Here is a 14,431-nt window from a genome sequence, read left to right on the forward strand (position 1 = left end):
CAACCACTGAATAATTGAGAACTCACAATATATAATTCTCAGACTATATCTAGAGTTGTGAGTTTTCAGAATCAAATAGCTTATTGGTAAGTTATTTGGTTTCAGATACTGATCGGAATACTGATAGTAGCAGATAGTGTGTATTAGAATTGTCAATCCCTAACTTCAGTCTGATGTACCATCCCTTCATTAGAAATGATAATGAAAGGGTTTATATAACAGCTGAAGTTTGAAATCCATAGTTTTCTCTGTATTTAATATATAAGTTAACATTTACTAAGCACACACTGCATTCTAGGCAGTTTTCAACATTTCATTGGCATAGTCTCATTGAATCATCACAGTAACTCTATAAGATAGCTAACCATAATTAGCTGTATTTTACAGAGGAGCAAGCTCGGGATCAGAGAAGTTCAAAAGCTATATCCAAGATCATATATCTAGTAAGCAGTAGAGTCAGGATTTGAACTCATGTCTGACTCCAGCCATGCTCTTCACCACTGTGCTGGGCAATTAGTGTCTCAGTCCCCTGATCGAATCCTTATCATTTTCCCCAGAGCTGGAAGTGAGATGGAAGAAAAAGAAAAAGGATTGAGACCTAAATTAAAATGGAGAAATTCTCCATCACCTGTTATGTACAAAGGAGACCCTAATTAGATGCTGTATGTGAGGGTGAAAGTATGAGTATTGTGGAAATAGAATTTGAAATAAGGGAGACAGAATTGCACACAGTTGACTGTAATTAATACAATATGTTATTACTGTACATGAGATAATAGGGAAAAAATAAGTACTAAAATGGGAAGGAGAGCAGGATTTAAATCCAGTTTTTGCCACTATCGGCTGTGGGGACTGGATCAATCAGGGACTTTGCAGGAAACAGGTAGTTCAAATAAGAGATTCAGCAAAAGGACTATTTTAACAGTTATAAGGAGGGTGAGGAACAGAAAACGTTAATGTATGCAGATGCTAGAAACACTGGAAGCTTGTCCACTCCCAGGGCTGAAAGGACCAAAGGAAGAAACAGTGAAAACTGGCTCATAGGAGGGGTAGGGGGTACCTGACAAGAGCTGTACTGTTACTGCCAGAGATAAGATCCTGAATCTGGGAGAGAGCAAGGAAGAAATACCCTGACCTCCTTCCCCTTGCCTTTGGATCTTCTTTGGGTACTTCCTATTTGCTGATCCCTCCCAGAAGCCAGTCTGCCAAGGAACCCAGTGGTCCACGGGGGTCTGTCTCCCAGGTGGAAAATGGATATAAGGAAGAGGGAATGGAGAATAGCCCTGAGCAAGTCACTTCTCTCTAAATTACATTTTGCTTATCTGTGGTATAGTGCCTACCATAACAATAGTGGCCTTATAATTTTTACTTTCAACTCTTTATTTCAATCTTAAAATAATTTATAAGAATAGTGCCATGAACACACAGATATACTCTTCACTTAGATTCATCAATTGTTAACATTTTGTCACTGTTAATTCTTTTTCTCTTTGTAATAACACAAACATACACACATAATCTTGCTGAGCCATTTGAGAGTTATTTGCTGACATCTTGTGACTTTATCCCTAAATACTTAAGTAAATATCATGTAAAAACAAGATGTTTCCCTATGTAACCCCAGTTACATGATCACACCCAGAAAATTTAACAGCATAATGTTATGTAATTGTCAAATATAGTCTATATTCAAATTTCCCAAGTGTCTCAATTAACAATTCTAAGTTGTTTATTTTTTTTAACTGAGGATCATACATTGCATTTTATTGTCGTGTCTCCTTAATTTCCTTTGATCTAGAACAATTTTTTAGGGTTTTTTCTTTTTTAATCTTTCATGATATTAACATTTTTGAAAAATTATAGGCCCATTCTAAAGGCCAGTTATTTTGCAGAATGATCCCAATATAGATTTGCCTAATTGTTTTTTCCATGATTAGACTCAGTTAATGAATTTTGTCAATCATACTACAGAGGTGTTGTATTCTCAGAATATTATATCTGGAGTCACATGACGTCAAAATGTCTCATCATGGGTGATCTTTAGCTTCAGCACTTGGTTAAGGAGGTATCTGCTAGATTTGTCTATTATCTTATCCCCTTTGTAATTATCAAGTAATCTATGGAATGATACATGTGAATATATCTTTGTCACCAACATTCTTTTTACCCAATGTTTTTCAAAATGAAAAATTTTTCTTGCTATTGCAGAAATAGTTTCATGGAAGTGTAATTAGGGTACCTGACACTTCTTTGAAAGTTTCTATTTCAACCCTCATGCTTTCTTATATTAAACTGTTTTCATTCATTTAACAAATCTTTATACAGTGTTCATCTGTGAAGACTGGCCTGTGAAATTTTCATCAGTGGCTTTATGGTTGCCTAAACTAATGTCTTTCGCTTAGATCTTTCTCCTGTGTTCCAGACTATATTGGCAATTATTTTTGAGTCTTTTCATCTTACCATCCCTATAAACTCAATGTGCCCAAATGGCAACTCATCATCTTCACTTCCTGATCTGCTCTTATTATGTTCCCTATTCTAGGAAACTGTACTTCTGTTTTCTCAATGACTCTAGAAATAAAAAGGACTCCTATTTCTTGAATGTCCAGATACCATAGTATATCTTTTATGCATGCTATATGAATTATCTCATTTAATCCTTGCAATAGCCTTGAGATATTGTCACTATTTTCTGTAGGACACTGGGCTCTGAGTCCTAGATCAACCTAGCAAAGCCTTCATGCTAGGCTTCAAATCTAGTTCTCCTTGATCTTAAATTTTTTGCTTTAGTGTAGTAATTAACAGCATCACTGGCTTCAAATCCTGGCTCTACCACTGACTATGGGGGATTGGATAGATCTCAAGTCTCAGTGCCTTGATTTTTTTCTTTCATAAATTGAGAAAAACCATAATCCCTGCCTTGTTGAGTTGTTTTGAGACTTGAGTGAGATAATATTGACAAACATTTGAACGATTCCTGGCAGCACCACAGTACCTCCCAAGCCATAAATCTGGTGTTCTCCATCTATTCATTTCTTTTGGATTAATCCCCTCAGGGACTTTGTCATCACTGTTGTCATTGCCTTAGTTTTGACCAGGAATTGGCAAACCATGGTCTGCAGGCCAAATCCAGGCTTCACCTGTTTTTGTAAATAATGTTTTTTTAATTGGGGTATAATTGATATTGTGAATAATGTTTTATTGGAACAAAGCCATATCCGTTCATTATGTATTTTCTGTGGTTGTTTTCACGCTACAACAGCAGAGTTGAATAGTGGCAACAGGGACCATAAGACCTGCAAAGCCTAATATATTTACTGTCTGCCCTTTTATGGGCCAACTCCTGATTGCCTGGTTTTCCTGGTTCTATCTACTCCTTCTCCTGTGTAAGGGGGGGATTTTCCCTAGGATTTGAACTCAGACATGCTAATTTGCTCCTTTTGGTGCATTGGCCTTCAATGCTAAGAACATTAGCTTTCAACTACTATTGATTCCCATACTAGATTTGACCTCTGGCCACAACAAGTGCTTTATGCCCTTTCCAATCTTGACACATATTATTCTTTTTGTCTCAATACCCACCCCTTGCTCTTGTCCTCATTAATAAGCTCAGGTTTTACTTTCTCTGAGACACACTTTCTGACTTCCACAGGCTAAACCAATGGCTTCTGCTCCTCTGTGGCTATGTGACATGCTTCAATTCCAGCATTTCTCTACTCTATCATGATCATGGGTTTACCTATCTTCCTCTGCTATTTCTGTAGGCTACTCTCAAAGGCCTGAACATACATTTTCCAGTTTTGTATCTTCAGTGCCCTCTCTGGGATCTGGCCCTTAGTAAGATCCCATGGGTTGCTTTTGCCTGCTAACATTTCAGCTGGATTTGAAGGCTTATATAAGGTTGGGGGGAGGGGTATAAAAAAGGGCCTCAGGAGAAGCTCCCTGAGGAGCTGTCGTATTAATTAACTGCTGGAGGAGAAGAAGGAGGATTGGATAAGATAATGGGAGAAAATAGGCATTGGAACAGCATGAGTAAAGTTGATGAGATATGTAAGAGGTATGTTGGACAAAAAGAGGAAGGGGGCATGTGAAGAAATGCTGGAAGCCAGGCTAAAAAGAGAAGCATTAGGCCCGTATTCCACAAAGTGTCCTCTACTGTGCTGAGCTATATGGACAGTGGGAAATCATAAAGTGCGGGAATAGGCAATCCCCATATTCCATGTTGTAACTGTCTGTTTGCCTGTCAGTCTCCTAGAAGTCCCTTAAGGCATTAACTGCATTTTGTCCAGTCATCTTTCAATCTAAGTGCATATCCCATATCACTGGCATATCACAGGTTCTCAAGAAATGTCTCTTTCATTATTGAAGTACATGAAAACTCCTCCGTATTAAGCGAGGTGGTCCCCAATGTAGTATTCTCTTACAGTATGAACACTGGTCCTGTTCACAGTTTTCATAAATTTAAGAACTTCAGTCATATTTAACCTGAGCTCTTGGATTTTATGCTTGAAAAGTTCCCTTTAGAAAGAAAAACATGTCTCTCCTCATATGGAAGGTTTGAATCTCTTGGATCATTTTGGCTGACTTTTTTTGGACCGTTTCCAACTCTATTTTGTCTTTGTTAAGGCTTTTAAGAATACCTGAATTCTTTCCTAATCTGCAAGCCAGAGGCAAATTCATTTATTTCCCGTGATTTGGGTATTTTCTCTCAACAAAATGCTAAATGGAGCTTAGAGAAGTAAACTCTTATTTGTAAACCTGCCAGGGATGGTGAATGCAGGGCTTTTATTAATGATGTCTATGGACTAAAGCTGTCATGGGTCAAGGACTCAGACCAGCAGCTTAGCAGCTTTGGAGATGTGAATGAAGTAAATTGGCTGGTTAAAGATGCCTAGATAATTGGACAAATTGGGACCTAGGAAGACTCCTGCACTCCAGGAAATTCTCCAAGTCTCCACTTATCCTCAAAGTGAACAAGAAGCTTCAGTTTCAAATTGAGTGCATTTTCCATCCATGGATTGGCTTGTTTTGTTCAGTTTTACTTTGAGTGTTTGAGGTTATCTTTTCGACGTAACAGCTAAACCCACGGCTTCCTTTCTCGTAAAACCAAAACAAAAAGGCTTTCTATTCAGGTGCCTTCTGTGTGTGCACATGTATAGTACATACCTGGGATCAAAGCCAGCTATATAAAGTCCTTGATTCTGTGTGGGTTCAAACACATTTCAAAGCTTCAGGATCCTGAAAGGTTTCACTCTGCTTCCTGAAGACCTGAACACTGCTCCATAAAGCCATGGCTGGCTTTGGATTCCGGAGGCATGGGGCTCAGCCGGACCTGGCTTCTAGGACCTGGCCCTGCACTGCTCTGTTTTCTCTTCTCTTTATCCCCGTCTTCTCCAAAGGTGAGTGAGGCTTTTGGAGGATGAAGGTGGAGGAGGTGTTTCTCCCACCTGTGTTTCATTTCTTTCAGCAGTCAAGGACAGTGATTTATAACCAAGCCAGAAGCCAAAGGTAAGACTCCAGTCTCCTAGCTCGGATAGCTCTGTATTCTAGGGCAGGCGGGGAACAGCTGGCAGCAGCAAATAAGCAGAGATACATCTCATAGTGGAGCACCAGGCATTGACGAGGAGCTTAATGAATATATCTGAGTTGGTTTGGGAGATGAGCAATTTCAGACATTTCTGTAAGATTGGAAGAAAATACTGTAAGGTTAAGTGACTTAAGAGAGGAAGGGTATCCGTAGCCCTTCACGTGTTTAAGTTTGGAATCAGGGTGAACTCAGGAATTTCCTTTTTGCAAAACATTGATTTAAGTGAATCATTTAAGTTTCTTTCCTACCCAATTTAAGATTTTAAGATCTTCTAATTCACTTTTATAAATGAATCGCTTGTTTAAAATTTAAGCCTTCTTTACCCGGTTCAAAGTTTTAAGGTCCTCAGTCAATTCTATAAAATAGTTGGCTAATTACTTAAAAAGAAAAGCAGTTTGAAATTGTAAAACAAACAAACAAACAAAAGAAATAAGGGGAGAAAGAAAGAAAAAGAAAGCCATCAGTCTGTTTGGCGTAGGACACTTAATTGCCATCTAACCTATCTGTGGACTTCAGATGCAGATTCCCCAGGTTTCAGATGAAATAAAACTCTTTAGAGGTTGATGCCAGGTTTGCTATAGGACATAAATGATGAGCATTCTCACTGAATTTCAACCTTTACCTCTCTCTAGACCATCTCCGTTAAGAAACCATGTAGTTTATATGAAATATCTTAGCTGCTCAAAAGATATTTGATGATTAAATTATTACCAGATAAGAAATATTCATATACACTTTCCTATTCTATATGTTTTGAGCATGTAAAGATTAAATACTCTTAGAAGTAATTATCTTTATTTTGTAGAAAATTTATCTCAACCTGTAACTTAGTTTCTCCCATTGAAAAATGAGTGTGACCAGATTTAGTGGTGATAACTGGGAAACTGCCTGAGGGGAGGACAGGATACTTGGGTCTTCAGGCTTAGCATCAATACAATAAAGACTATTGAGTGCTCTTATGGGCAGGTTCTAATGGAGGCTCCCAGGAGTTTATAAGCCAAAGGCAGATGTTGCAAGAGGTGTAATTAGTGCACAAAAAAGTTTATTACTTTACTTGATTAAATACTGCAATGGAGTTATAACAGTGTGAAGAATGCTCAGAGGATGCTCAAAGGATCCTCTAATAGACAGGGATGATATTATAACAGTGTGAAGAATGCTCAGAGGATGCTCAAAGGATCCTCTAATAGACAGGGATGATATTTGGGGAAAAGACTGTTACCTATCCAGCCAGGGCTGCTGGATTAACACTAGCAATGGCTGCTACCGTACTATTCTCTCTTCCAAGGACAGATGTTGTCCAGTGCAGGTACTTGGGAGAAAGGACTAGTGATAGAGTGATTTCTATAGAGTGATTTATACACTCTAGAAACTCAGACTGGAGTGATAGGTTGGGATTGGATCATGGAGGACATAAAAAAAACACTTTATTTGTTTTTGCAATCAATGGTATGTAAAGCATCAAAGGGTTTGAGCAGAATGAGTGACATGGTTCATCCGAGTTTTGAGTGTCACTGTGTGCTTGACTAGAGAGGGGTTAGTTACAGGAAGGTAACTTGACACGAGGCCATCATTTTTTAGATGACACGAGCCTTTTTGAATGGAGAGCTGGCCTCCTTTGTCTTGTAAAAGCCAGAAGGAGAAAGAACAAAGGAGTATGAAGGTGTTCGAGTGAAGAAGGGAGAGTGGCGGAAGAGGTGGTGGCGGTGGCAGGGGAAGCCCACAGAAGTTAGCAGCAGGGTTGCCTCAGCCTACAGAGGAAACGACCTGGTACCCCCTGCTCTGTGGCTTCCTTCATTTATCAGCATCCCTCCCCCTGATAATAATGCCTGGGAATGTGGCAGCTGGCACAATGATCCAGGGTTCAGCCACTGTGGCTGATAGGGGTACAGGGCCAAGGAAAATGTAGGCAGAGGTTTGTGAGGTATGCATTGAGGGGTAAGGCAAGATTCTATACTTCAGCCTCTAAAATTTCCCTTACTACTCTTTTTAAATTTTATTTATTTATTTATTTATTTATTTATTTATTTATTTATTTATTTTTTCCCCTACTACTCTTTATAGTTCCTGTAATTCTATGATAACCCTAGAATACCAGAGGTGGAAGGCACCCTGTTATCATCAAACCCTCCTTACTGTGTGTGAGGGAAAATGAAGGTTACAGGGGATGCATGACTTGCCCCCAAATCACATATTTCATGGGAGGGTCAGGCCTTCAGTTTGTCACATCAGTGTTCTTTCTGCTATAGGAAACTCTTGTCCAATAAGAAAACGCCTTTTGGAGTTTAGCTGGAAGATAGCCAAGAGATTGAGGGGACAGATGCGGGGAGAGGGAAAGGATGAGGAGTGCTTGTTGAAGGGAGAGAAGCGCTAAAGGTGAAGCTGGAGGGTACCCATCAAAGATGAACTTCTGCTAGCTGGAGATTTTGCTTGAGCCTGGTTGTGGGTGATCATGAATTTGCTGAGTTCCCTCTAATTTTCCTTTATTAGGGATGCATGTGGCTCAGCCTGCAGTGGTTCTGGCCAGCAGCCGGGGTGTTGCTAGCTTCGTGTGTGAATATGGGTCTTCAGGCAACGCAGCCGAGGTCCGGGTGACAGTGCTGCGGCAGGCTGGCAGCCAGATGACTGAAGTCTGTGCCGCGACATACACAGTGGAGGATGAGTTGGCCTTCCTGGATGATTCTACCTGCACCGGCACCTCCAGTGGAAACAAAGTGAACCTCACCATCCAAGGGTTGAGGGCCATGGACACGGGGCTCTACATCTGCAAGGTGGAGCTCATGTACCCACCACCCTACTATGTAGGCATGGGAAATGGAACCCAGATTTATGTCATCGGTGAGCAAAACCATATCACTAAGCTGACCATTTTGCTTTGCTGTCCTCTTTGCATGAATACAGTTTTGTTCCTTCAGGTGGTTCATTTTTAGGATTATGGAAATTCTTTTTAAGAATTCTTTGCCATACCACATATAGTCTGGTTAATATGGGTGTCAACCCAAACAGCATTCTGACTAAAAATAAAATGGTTTGGGGATAGTGTTTTTTCTACTAGAGGTTGGGGCCCTCATTCTGGAATGATAATCATCGTGAAGTTTATCAAGGCCTTGGGGCAATTGATAGGACATTCCTGGGGAAGTGACTCCCATTAGACAGACTTACCTGTGAACTAGCAATACTATTTAAAGGTGGACACCAAGGTTGGAAGCTCTTCTAGAACCTCTTCCTTTTCTCACCAATGGGGACGGGGAGTAGGGCCCTAAAGTTTAAAGAGTGTTTCAAGGAACTTCTGCTTTGTTTTCCGTCACAGATCCTGAACCTTGCCCAGATTCTGACTTCCTCCTCTGGATCCTTGCAGCAGTCAGTTCGGGCTTGTTTTTTTATAGCTTTCTTATCACAGCTGTTTCTTTGAGCAAAATGGTGAGTGCAGTGCTGACAACATACCACTTTGGGTGGGGATGCCTTCAGTGATAGCGACTGACCAAATGACGCTGTTGAGTTCAGTTTTCTTGAGATGAAGCAATAAATGAAGAACAGTGGTAAAGGAAGGACAGTGGTAAAGAACGCACTAGAACCCTTGGCATTGGCCTTTGAGGTTTCAGGATGACTAACATTTTAGATGAGTGTGTTTGACATTGAATGTTTGTGTGCTTCTGAACAGGGTTTCAGTTTGAGTAACCATTTGAATAACACAGGGCAGCTGTTTTGTTCTTTGTCTTCAAGACAATTGTACCTAATAACTCTGAAACATAAGATTAGGTTGGGCAAAATGCTGCTATAGAAGACCTCCTGGATGGATTTTATTCTCCCCCTTAACATCCCTCTACTTCCCCTGGAAGCCATCTCTTGGTGCTACCCTGCTTGTGCCACCATTATCAAAGCTATAGTTGTCCACACAACACCAGGCCGGGGCTTCCTGTTATCCAGTCTGCTCAAATGGGAAGTCTTGCTTTCCCCTCCAGCCCAGTTTTTATTTATTTGCAGTTGCTTGTGGAAGAGATGTAGGTATGGAGTTAGGGATCCTGTCAGGCTTTCTTTCTGATGGTCCCTTTCAACCGCCTCTGCCTATGGTTGTCTTTTTCACCACAAACTCTCCTTCCTTGCCTCTCTCCTCTTCCTCCACCTCCCCTCTCCCCCAACTCAATTCCAAGATCCTCTGCTCAACTGTTCTATTGCTGTAGATTCTTCCTACATTTGCTAAAAATTGTCACAAAGAACAGTAGACTAGAATCTCAATTTACTGAGGTGATAAAAATTGGGAACTAAGGCAGACAGACAAAAAGTAATAAAGAGTATAGGAGGAGTGGAGATGAGAAATACAGCTCTAGAACAGAATAACTGAAGTTTATTATCTTATCAAGCTCTTCTCCTCACAGATAAGATGTAGTCATTTACCATCGATATTTTGGGTGTTCTTTCTAAAGCTTTCTCAAAGTCTCTTGCAGCAGTGAAAATGATTACTATTTTCCATCAATAGCACAGAGTGATTTATCTAAAGTGAATTATAAAAGCTAAATCAAGAAAATCTCCTGGGGCTTATAATTCTGTACATGTGCATTCATTTTTTTCCAACGGAGTGGGGACCAATATTTGTTGAGTCCTATTATAGCTAGAGACAGCTTCTGTATTTCTCAATAATAATTACTGCTTCTTTTTGTGTTTGGCAGCTAAAGAAAAGAAGCCCTCTTACCACAGGGGTCTATGTGAAAATGCCCCCAACTGAGCCAGAATGTGAAAAGCAATTTCAGCCTTATTTTATTCCCATCAATTGAGAGATCATTATGAAGAAGAAAGAATATTTTCCAATTTCCAGGAGCTGAGGCAATTCTAACTTTGTGCTATCCAGCTATGTGTACTTGTTTGTATATTTTGGGGGGGGTTTCATCTCTCTTTAATATAAAGCTGGATGCAGAACCCAAATGAAGTGTACTACAAATTCAAAGCAAAGGTGCAAGAAAACAGAGCCAGGATGTTTCTGTCACATCAGATCCAATTTTCATAAAAGTATCACTTGGGAGCAATATGGGGATGCAGCATTAGGACATGCGCTCTAGGATATAGGTTAGGGAGTGGTGCGGTCCAAAGAAAGCAAAGGAGAGAGAGTCAGGGAGAGGATGATATTGTACACACTTTGTATTTACATGTGAGAAGTTTATAGCTGAAGTGACGTTTTCAAGTTAAATTTTTGTGCTATGTTATTTTTCATAAATGTAAAATCACGTGAAGACTTTAAAAATACTCACATGGCTATATTTTAGCCAGTGATTCCAAAGGTTGTATTGTACCAATATATATTTTTTTATCTGATAGTATTATGCATGGGGGCCACATGTGCTTTTGTGTATTTGTTGATGGTTTCAATATAAACACTATATGGCAGTGTCTTCCCACCAGGGGCTCAGGGGAAGTTTTATGGAGGGATTCAGGACACTAATACGCCAGGTAAAATACAAGGTCACTTGGTAACTGGCTTGGAAACTGGATGAGGTCATAGTTGATTCTTGTAGATGTGTTGGGCTAAATTGGTGTTGACATGTGCTTTGGGCTTTTATGTTAGCTCCTTTCAAAGATTTGTAAGGGAGTCAAAACTGGTATATCTGATTTAACTCCATAGAACACCATCGTCAAGTAAACGGCTCATTCCAGGAGTCTTGGAGGTATGAACTTCAAGGAAGCTCTAGTTTCACAAGGGCCCCAATTCCTTGCTCATGGTTAATGCCATGGGCAGAAAACAGCAGCAGGTGGCAGAACAGGGTGATGAAGGTTTCCGAAAACAAACACTGTTGGTGTTTTTTTAACTCACTATTTTCTGTGAAAATGCAACAACATGTATAATATTTTTAATTAAATAAAAATCTGTGGTGGTCATTTTCCAGAGTTGTTGTTATCTTCCTTGTATTTGAATATTGTCTTTGAGGTTGCTTTTAATGGATTCATCCGGCAGTTGGTGGAGTCTCCATTATTATTAATACTGGGAACAAATTGACAAAAAGGCAAATAATGCTTCATGGGTCAGCTGCCACCAGCCATTACCTGCAAGCCATTTTTGGAAGGAACTGAACTCCTCCTCTGTCCTTTTGTTTCTTCACAACTATTTGAAATATAAAGCAGGTTTACTGCAGATAACAGCAGACCTTCAGAAGTCACAGAGCATTCTTTCTAGCACAAATTCTTCATCTCCTCTTTCTTGCCTACAGATTTCTCAGCTCAACTCCTGCAGTTGCCATGGCAACTCCTGTGTTGTCAATCACGTTCCTAGCAGCCATTTGATCTGCTTCCATGGTAAAAGGAGCTTTCCCTTACGGCTTCTCAATGGACTATTTCACACATGGGGGAGAAAAATATACCCATGGTCCTGTGTTGCTATCAGCTGACAGACCTGAGCCTGGCCCACTGAACCCTCTGTGATTCTTGGTTAACCAATGTGTGGCCTCAGTCTACTTGGTTTCCTCTCAAGTTTTCATATTCTTGACCTCTACATCCTGTTATTGTCTTGTGAAATGATTCTCAGTGTGGCCAGGGACCACCTATAACTGAATCAACTGGGTCACTTACTAAAAATGTTGATTCCAGTGCCTAACCTCAGATGCATTGAATCAGAAGCTTTGGGTTATGGGGCTCTCCCAACAAGTTTCCCAGTGCTTCTTATACTCATCAAATTTTGACAATCACTGGGTAGATAGCCCCCGCCCCTCTTGCTCACTATAGTGCACATGCACTCTCTCTCCCTTTTTTTCCAGCGGGTGCTAACAAACAAATGAGACAGCACATAGTGAGCATTCCATAAAGATTTTTTAAATAAAAACGAATGTGTCTTTCAAAATACAGTAATCACAATTACCTAGAAGGAGCTCCTACTATGTTGAAGACTGTACCTCTTGCTCTCTTGGACTTTGATTAGAAGCCATGAAGAAACACACAATTTAGGAGCCCCAGTGGATAGTGTGATACTATTTCTACTTCTTTAAATATCTTTAGAGAGATAATCCTTTTCCATATTTGATGGAAAATTTAAATGACAGAGAGGGCCTTAGACAGAGGACCTCTCAGGTTTCTTTCAGACATCATTAGACAATGGACTACTTTGCATAAGGTTAATATCTCCTCTACTGCTACCTGAAATTCTACCATTAGCTATTGAGGTAAGCGTTGCCCTCTCTACTCATTATCAGTTTTGATTGTCTTGTTTTTTAAAAAGATTTTATTTATTTATTCATGAGAGAGAGAGAGAGAGAGAGAAGCAGGCTCTGTGCAGGGAGCCTGATGTGGGACTCGATCCTGGGACCCTGGGATCACGCCCTGGGCCAAAGGCAGGTGCTCAACTGTTGAGCCACCCAGGGATCCCCACATTATCAATTTTGAAAAAAATATAATCTTGCTTAAAAAAGTTTCCCCTGTGGCAGAAGAAAAGGGCAAGAATGACTGTGACTTGGGCTTCCACTCAAAAAGGAGAAAGCAAGTGGGGGAGTTTCTGGGTACCAAATGAAAGCCTGTTCTGATCCCCATTTTCTTATGAGGATAGATCCTTTACCTGCAGTAATCAGAGAGAATCACTGTTCCCAAATCAGAGGAGCAACTTTTTCAGGGCATGTCAAGCTTCATCATTATTGTCAATTCTGGCACCAGGGTCCTAGGGAAGCCCAAAGATCCCACTCATCTAAATAGGGCTTAGTTCACCACGGAGAGGAAGGCTGGGCACCATTACCCTTCTCTCTGGAACCACTGGTACCAGATAGGAATGTGGATGACAAAGGGAACATGGTAGAGTGACTAGTGCTGCCTGAGTCAGCCTCTACTCCTACCAGTTCCCAACACATATCTCTGCTCACCTCCCTTCTTCCAACATGGAACTCTCATTTCTGCCACTTTCTGTTTCTCTATTCCTCAGCTCCAAATATCTCCAGCCCTCATTTTCACATCCAACAAGACTCATCTCAAATTCTGCATCCAGCATCAGATCCACTGACATTTCAAGCCCACGTTGATCTCTCCCCTTCTGTTTCATAGCTATACTTGGTTTCATCCCTAATAATTTCAAATGTGCATGTCTTTTCTCTCTAGATTCAGTGGGAACTCCTCCAAAATAGGAATCATCACAGCTTTAGGCCCAGAGAAGATGCTCAAATAATGTATTGAAAAGTTGGGGAGCTAGGACACCTGGGACTGACTGTCTTCTATGTAGAATCTGGCTGTGTTTTCTTGGTCTCAGTCTAATGTCTTGCTTATTTGATCAGCAGAACTATGTGTGGGTCAGTCTATCACTTGGCTGAAACCTTCAAGACTCTGGAATATGGACTCCAGCTGGCTACTCTACTTCACACATTTCGCTTTTATCTCAGTCCAGTCTTCCAATCTTTTTTTCTTTTATAATTTCTTTTGAGAAGGGAAAGGAGATGAATTCTCATTGTTACTCCCTTTCTCTTTTTTTTAAACCGTAGGTTGTTGCTAAAACTGACTATATTTTTACACTGAGGCTGAGCCTTCTTCCACCCTCACAGTGGATACCCAATTTACTTGAAACTGAACTTGCAAAATGTTGATGTCACTGTGCTGTAATTGGAGCCAAGCCAGTTAAGAAGTTTAAGAGTTTATAAATTTAAGTTATTGTTTTGGGAGGTCTCAAAGCAAAAGAGAAAATGGTTTTCTCTGGAAAGTTACTTCAATTGCCTCGCTTCTCTTTTGCACCTGGTTAGATATGTGACTCAGGTGCCTTGGGGGCCTTGTTTTATTTATTTATTTTTTCTTATCTTAGGTCAATTTTATCCAGTCTGACCAGCAAGATGACATACCCTGTTGAAGGAGAGAGAGGTAAGGTTTTTTTCCGTTCTCCTTTTTGTGACCTTG

The 14,431-nt window shown here is 40.3% G+C and overlaps 1 protein-coding gene across 1 annotated transcript; it reads left to right on the forward strand.

Annotated features, from left to right (window-relative positions):
- Positions 1-5,109: 5,109 nt before the first annotated feature.
- Positions 5,110-11,460, forward strand: CTLA4 (cytotoxic T-lymphocyte associated protein 4). Its single transcript, XM_025442104.3, has 4 exons — positions 5,110-5,399; positions 8,078-8,425; positions 8,898-9,007; positions 10,255-11,460. Exons 1-4 carry the CDS (start codon positions 5,291-5,293, stop codon positions 10,357-10,359), a joined length of 672 nt encoding a protein of 223 aa, XP_025297889.1. The 5' UTR covers positions 5,110-5,290; the 3' UTR covers positions 10,360-11,460.
- The last annotated feature ends 2,971 nt before the right edge of the window (positions 11,461-14,431 follow it).

This window comes from Canis lupus, chromosome 37, assembly GCF_003254725.2.
Source record: "Canis lupus dingo isolate Sandy chromosome 37, ASM325472v2, whole genome shotgun sequence".
Classification (NCBI taxonomy): domain Eukaryota; kingdom Metazoa; phylum Chordata; class Mammalia; order Carnivora; family Canidae; genus Canis; species Canis lupus.

Excerpts from the sequence above, each read along its gene's own strand:
- CTLA4 (XM_025442104.3), top strand. The coding sequence starts at position 5,291 with ATGGCTGGCTTTGGATTCCGGAGGCATGGGGCTCAGCCGGACCTGGCT. Across the intron at positions 5,400-8,077 it reads TATCCCCGTCTTCTCCAAAG|GGATGCATGTGGCTCAGCCT; the intron begins GTGAGTGAGGCT and ends TTCCTTTATTAG. Across the intron at positions 8,426-8,897 it reads AACCCAGATTTATGTCATCG|ATCCTGAACCTTGCCCAGAT; the intron begins GTGAGCAAAACC and ends TTTCCGTCACAG.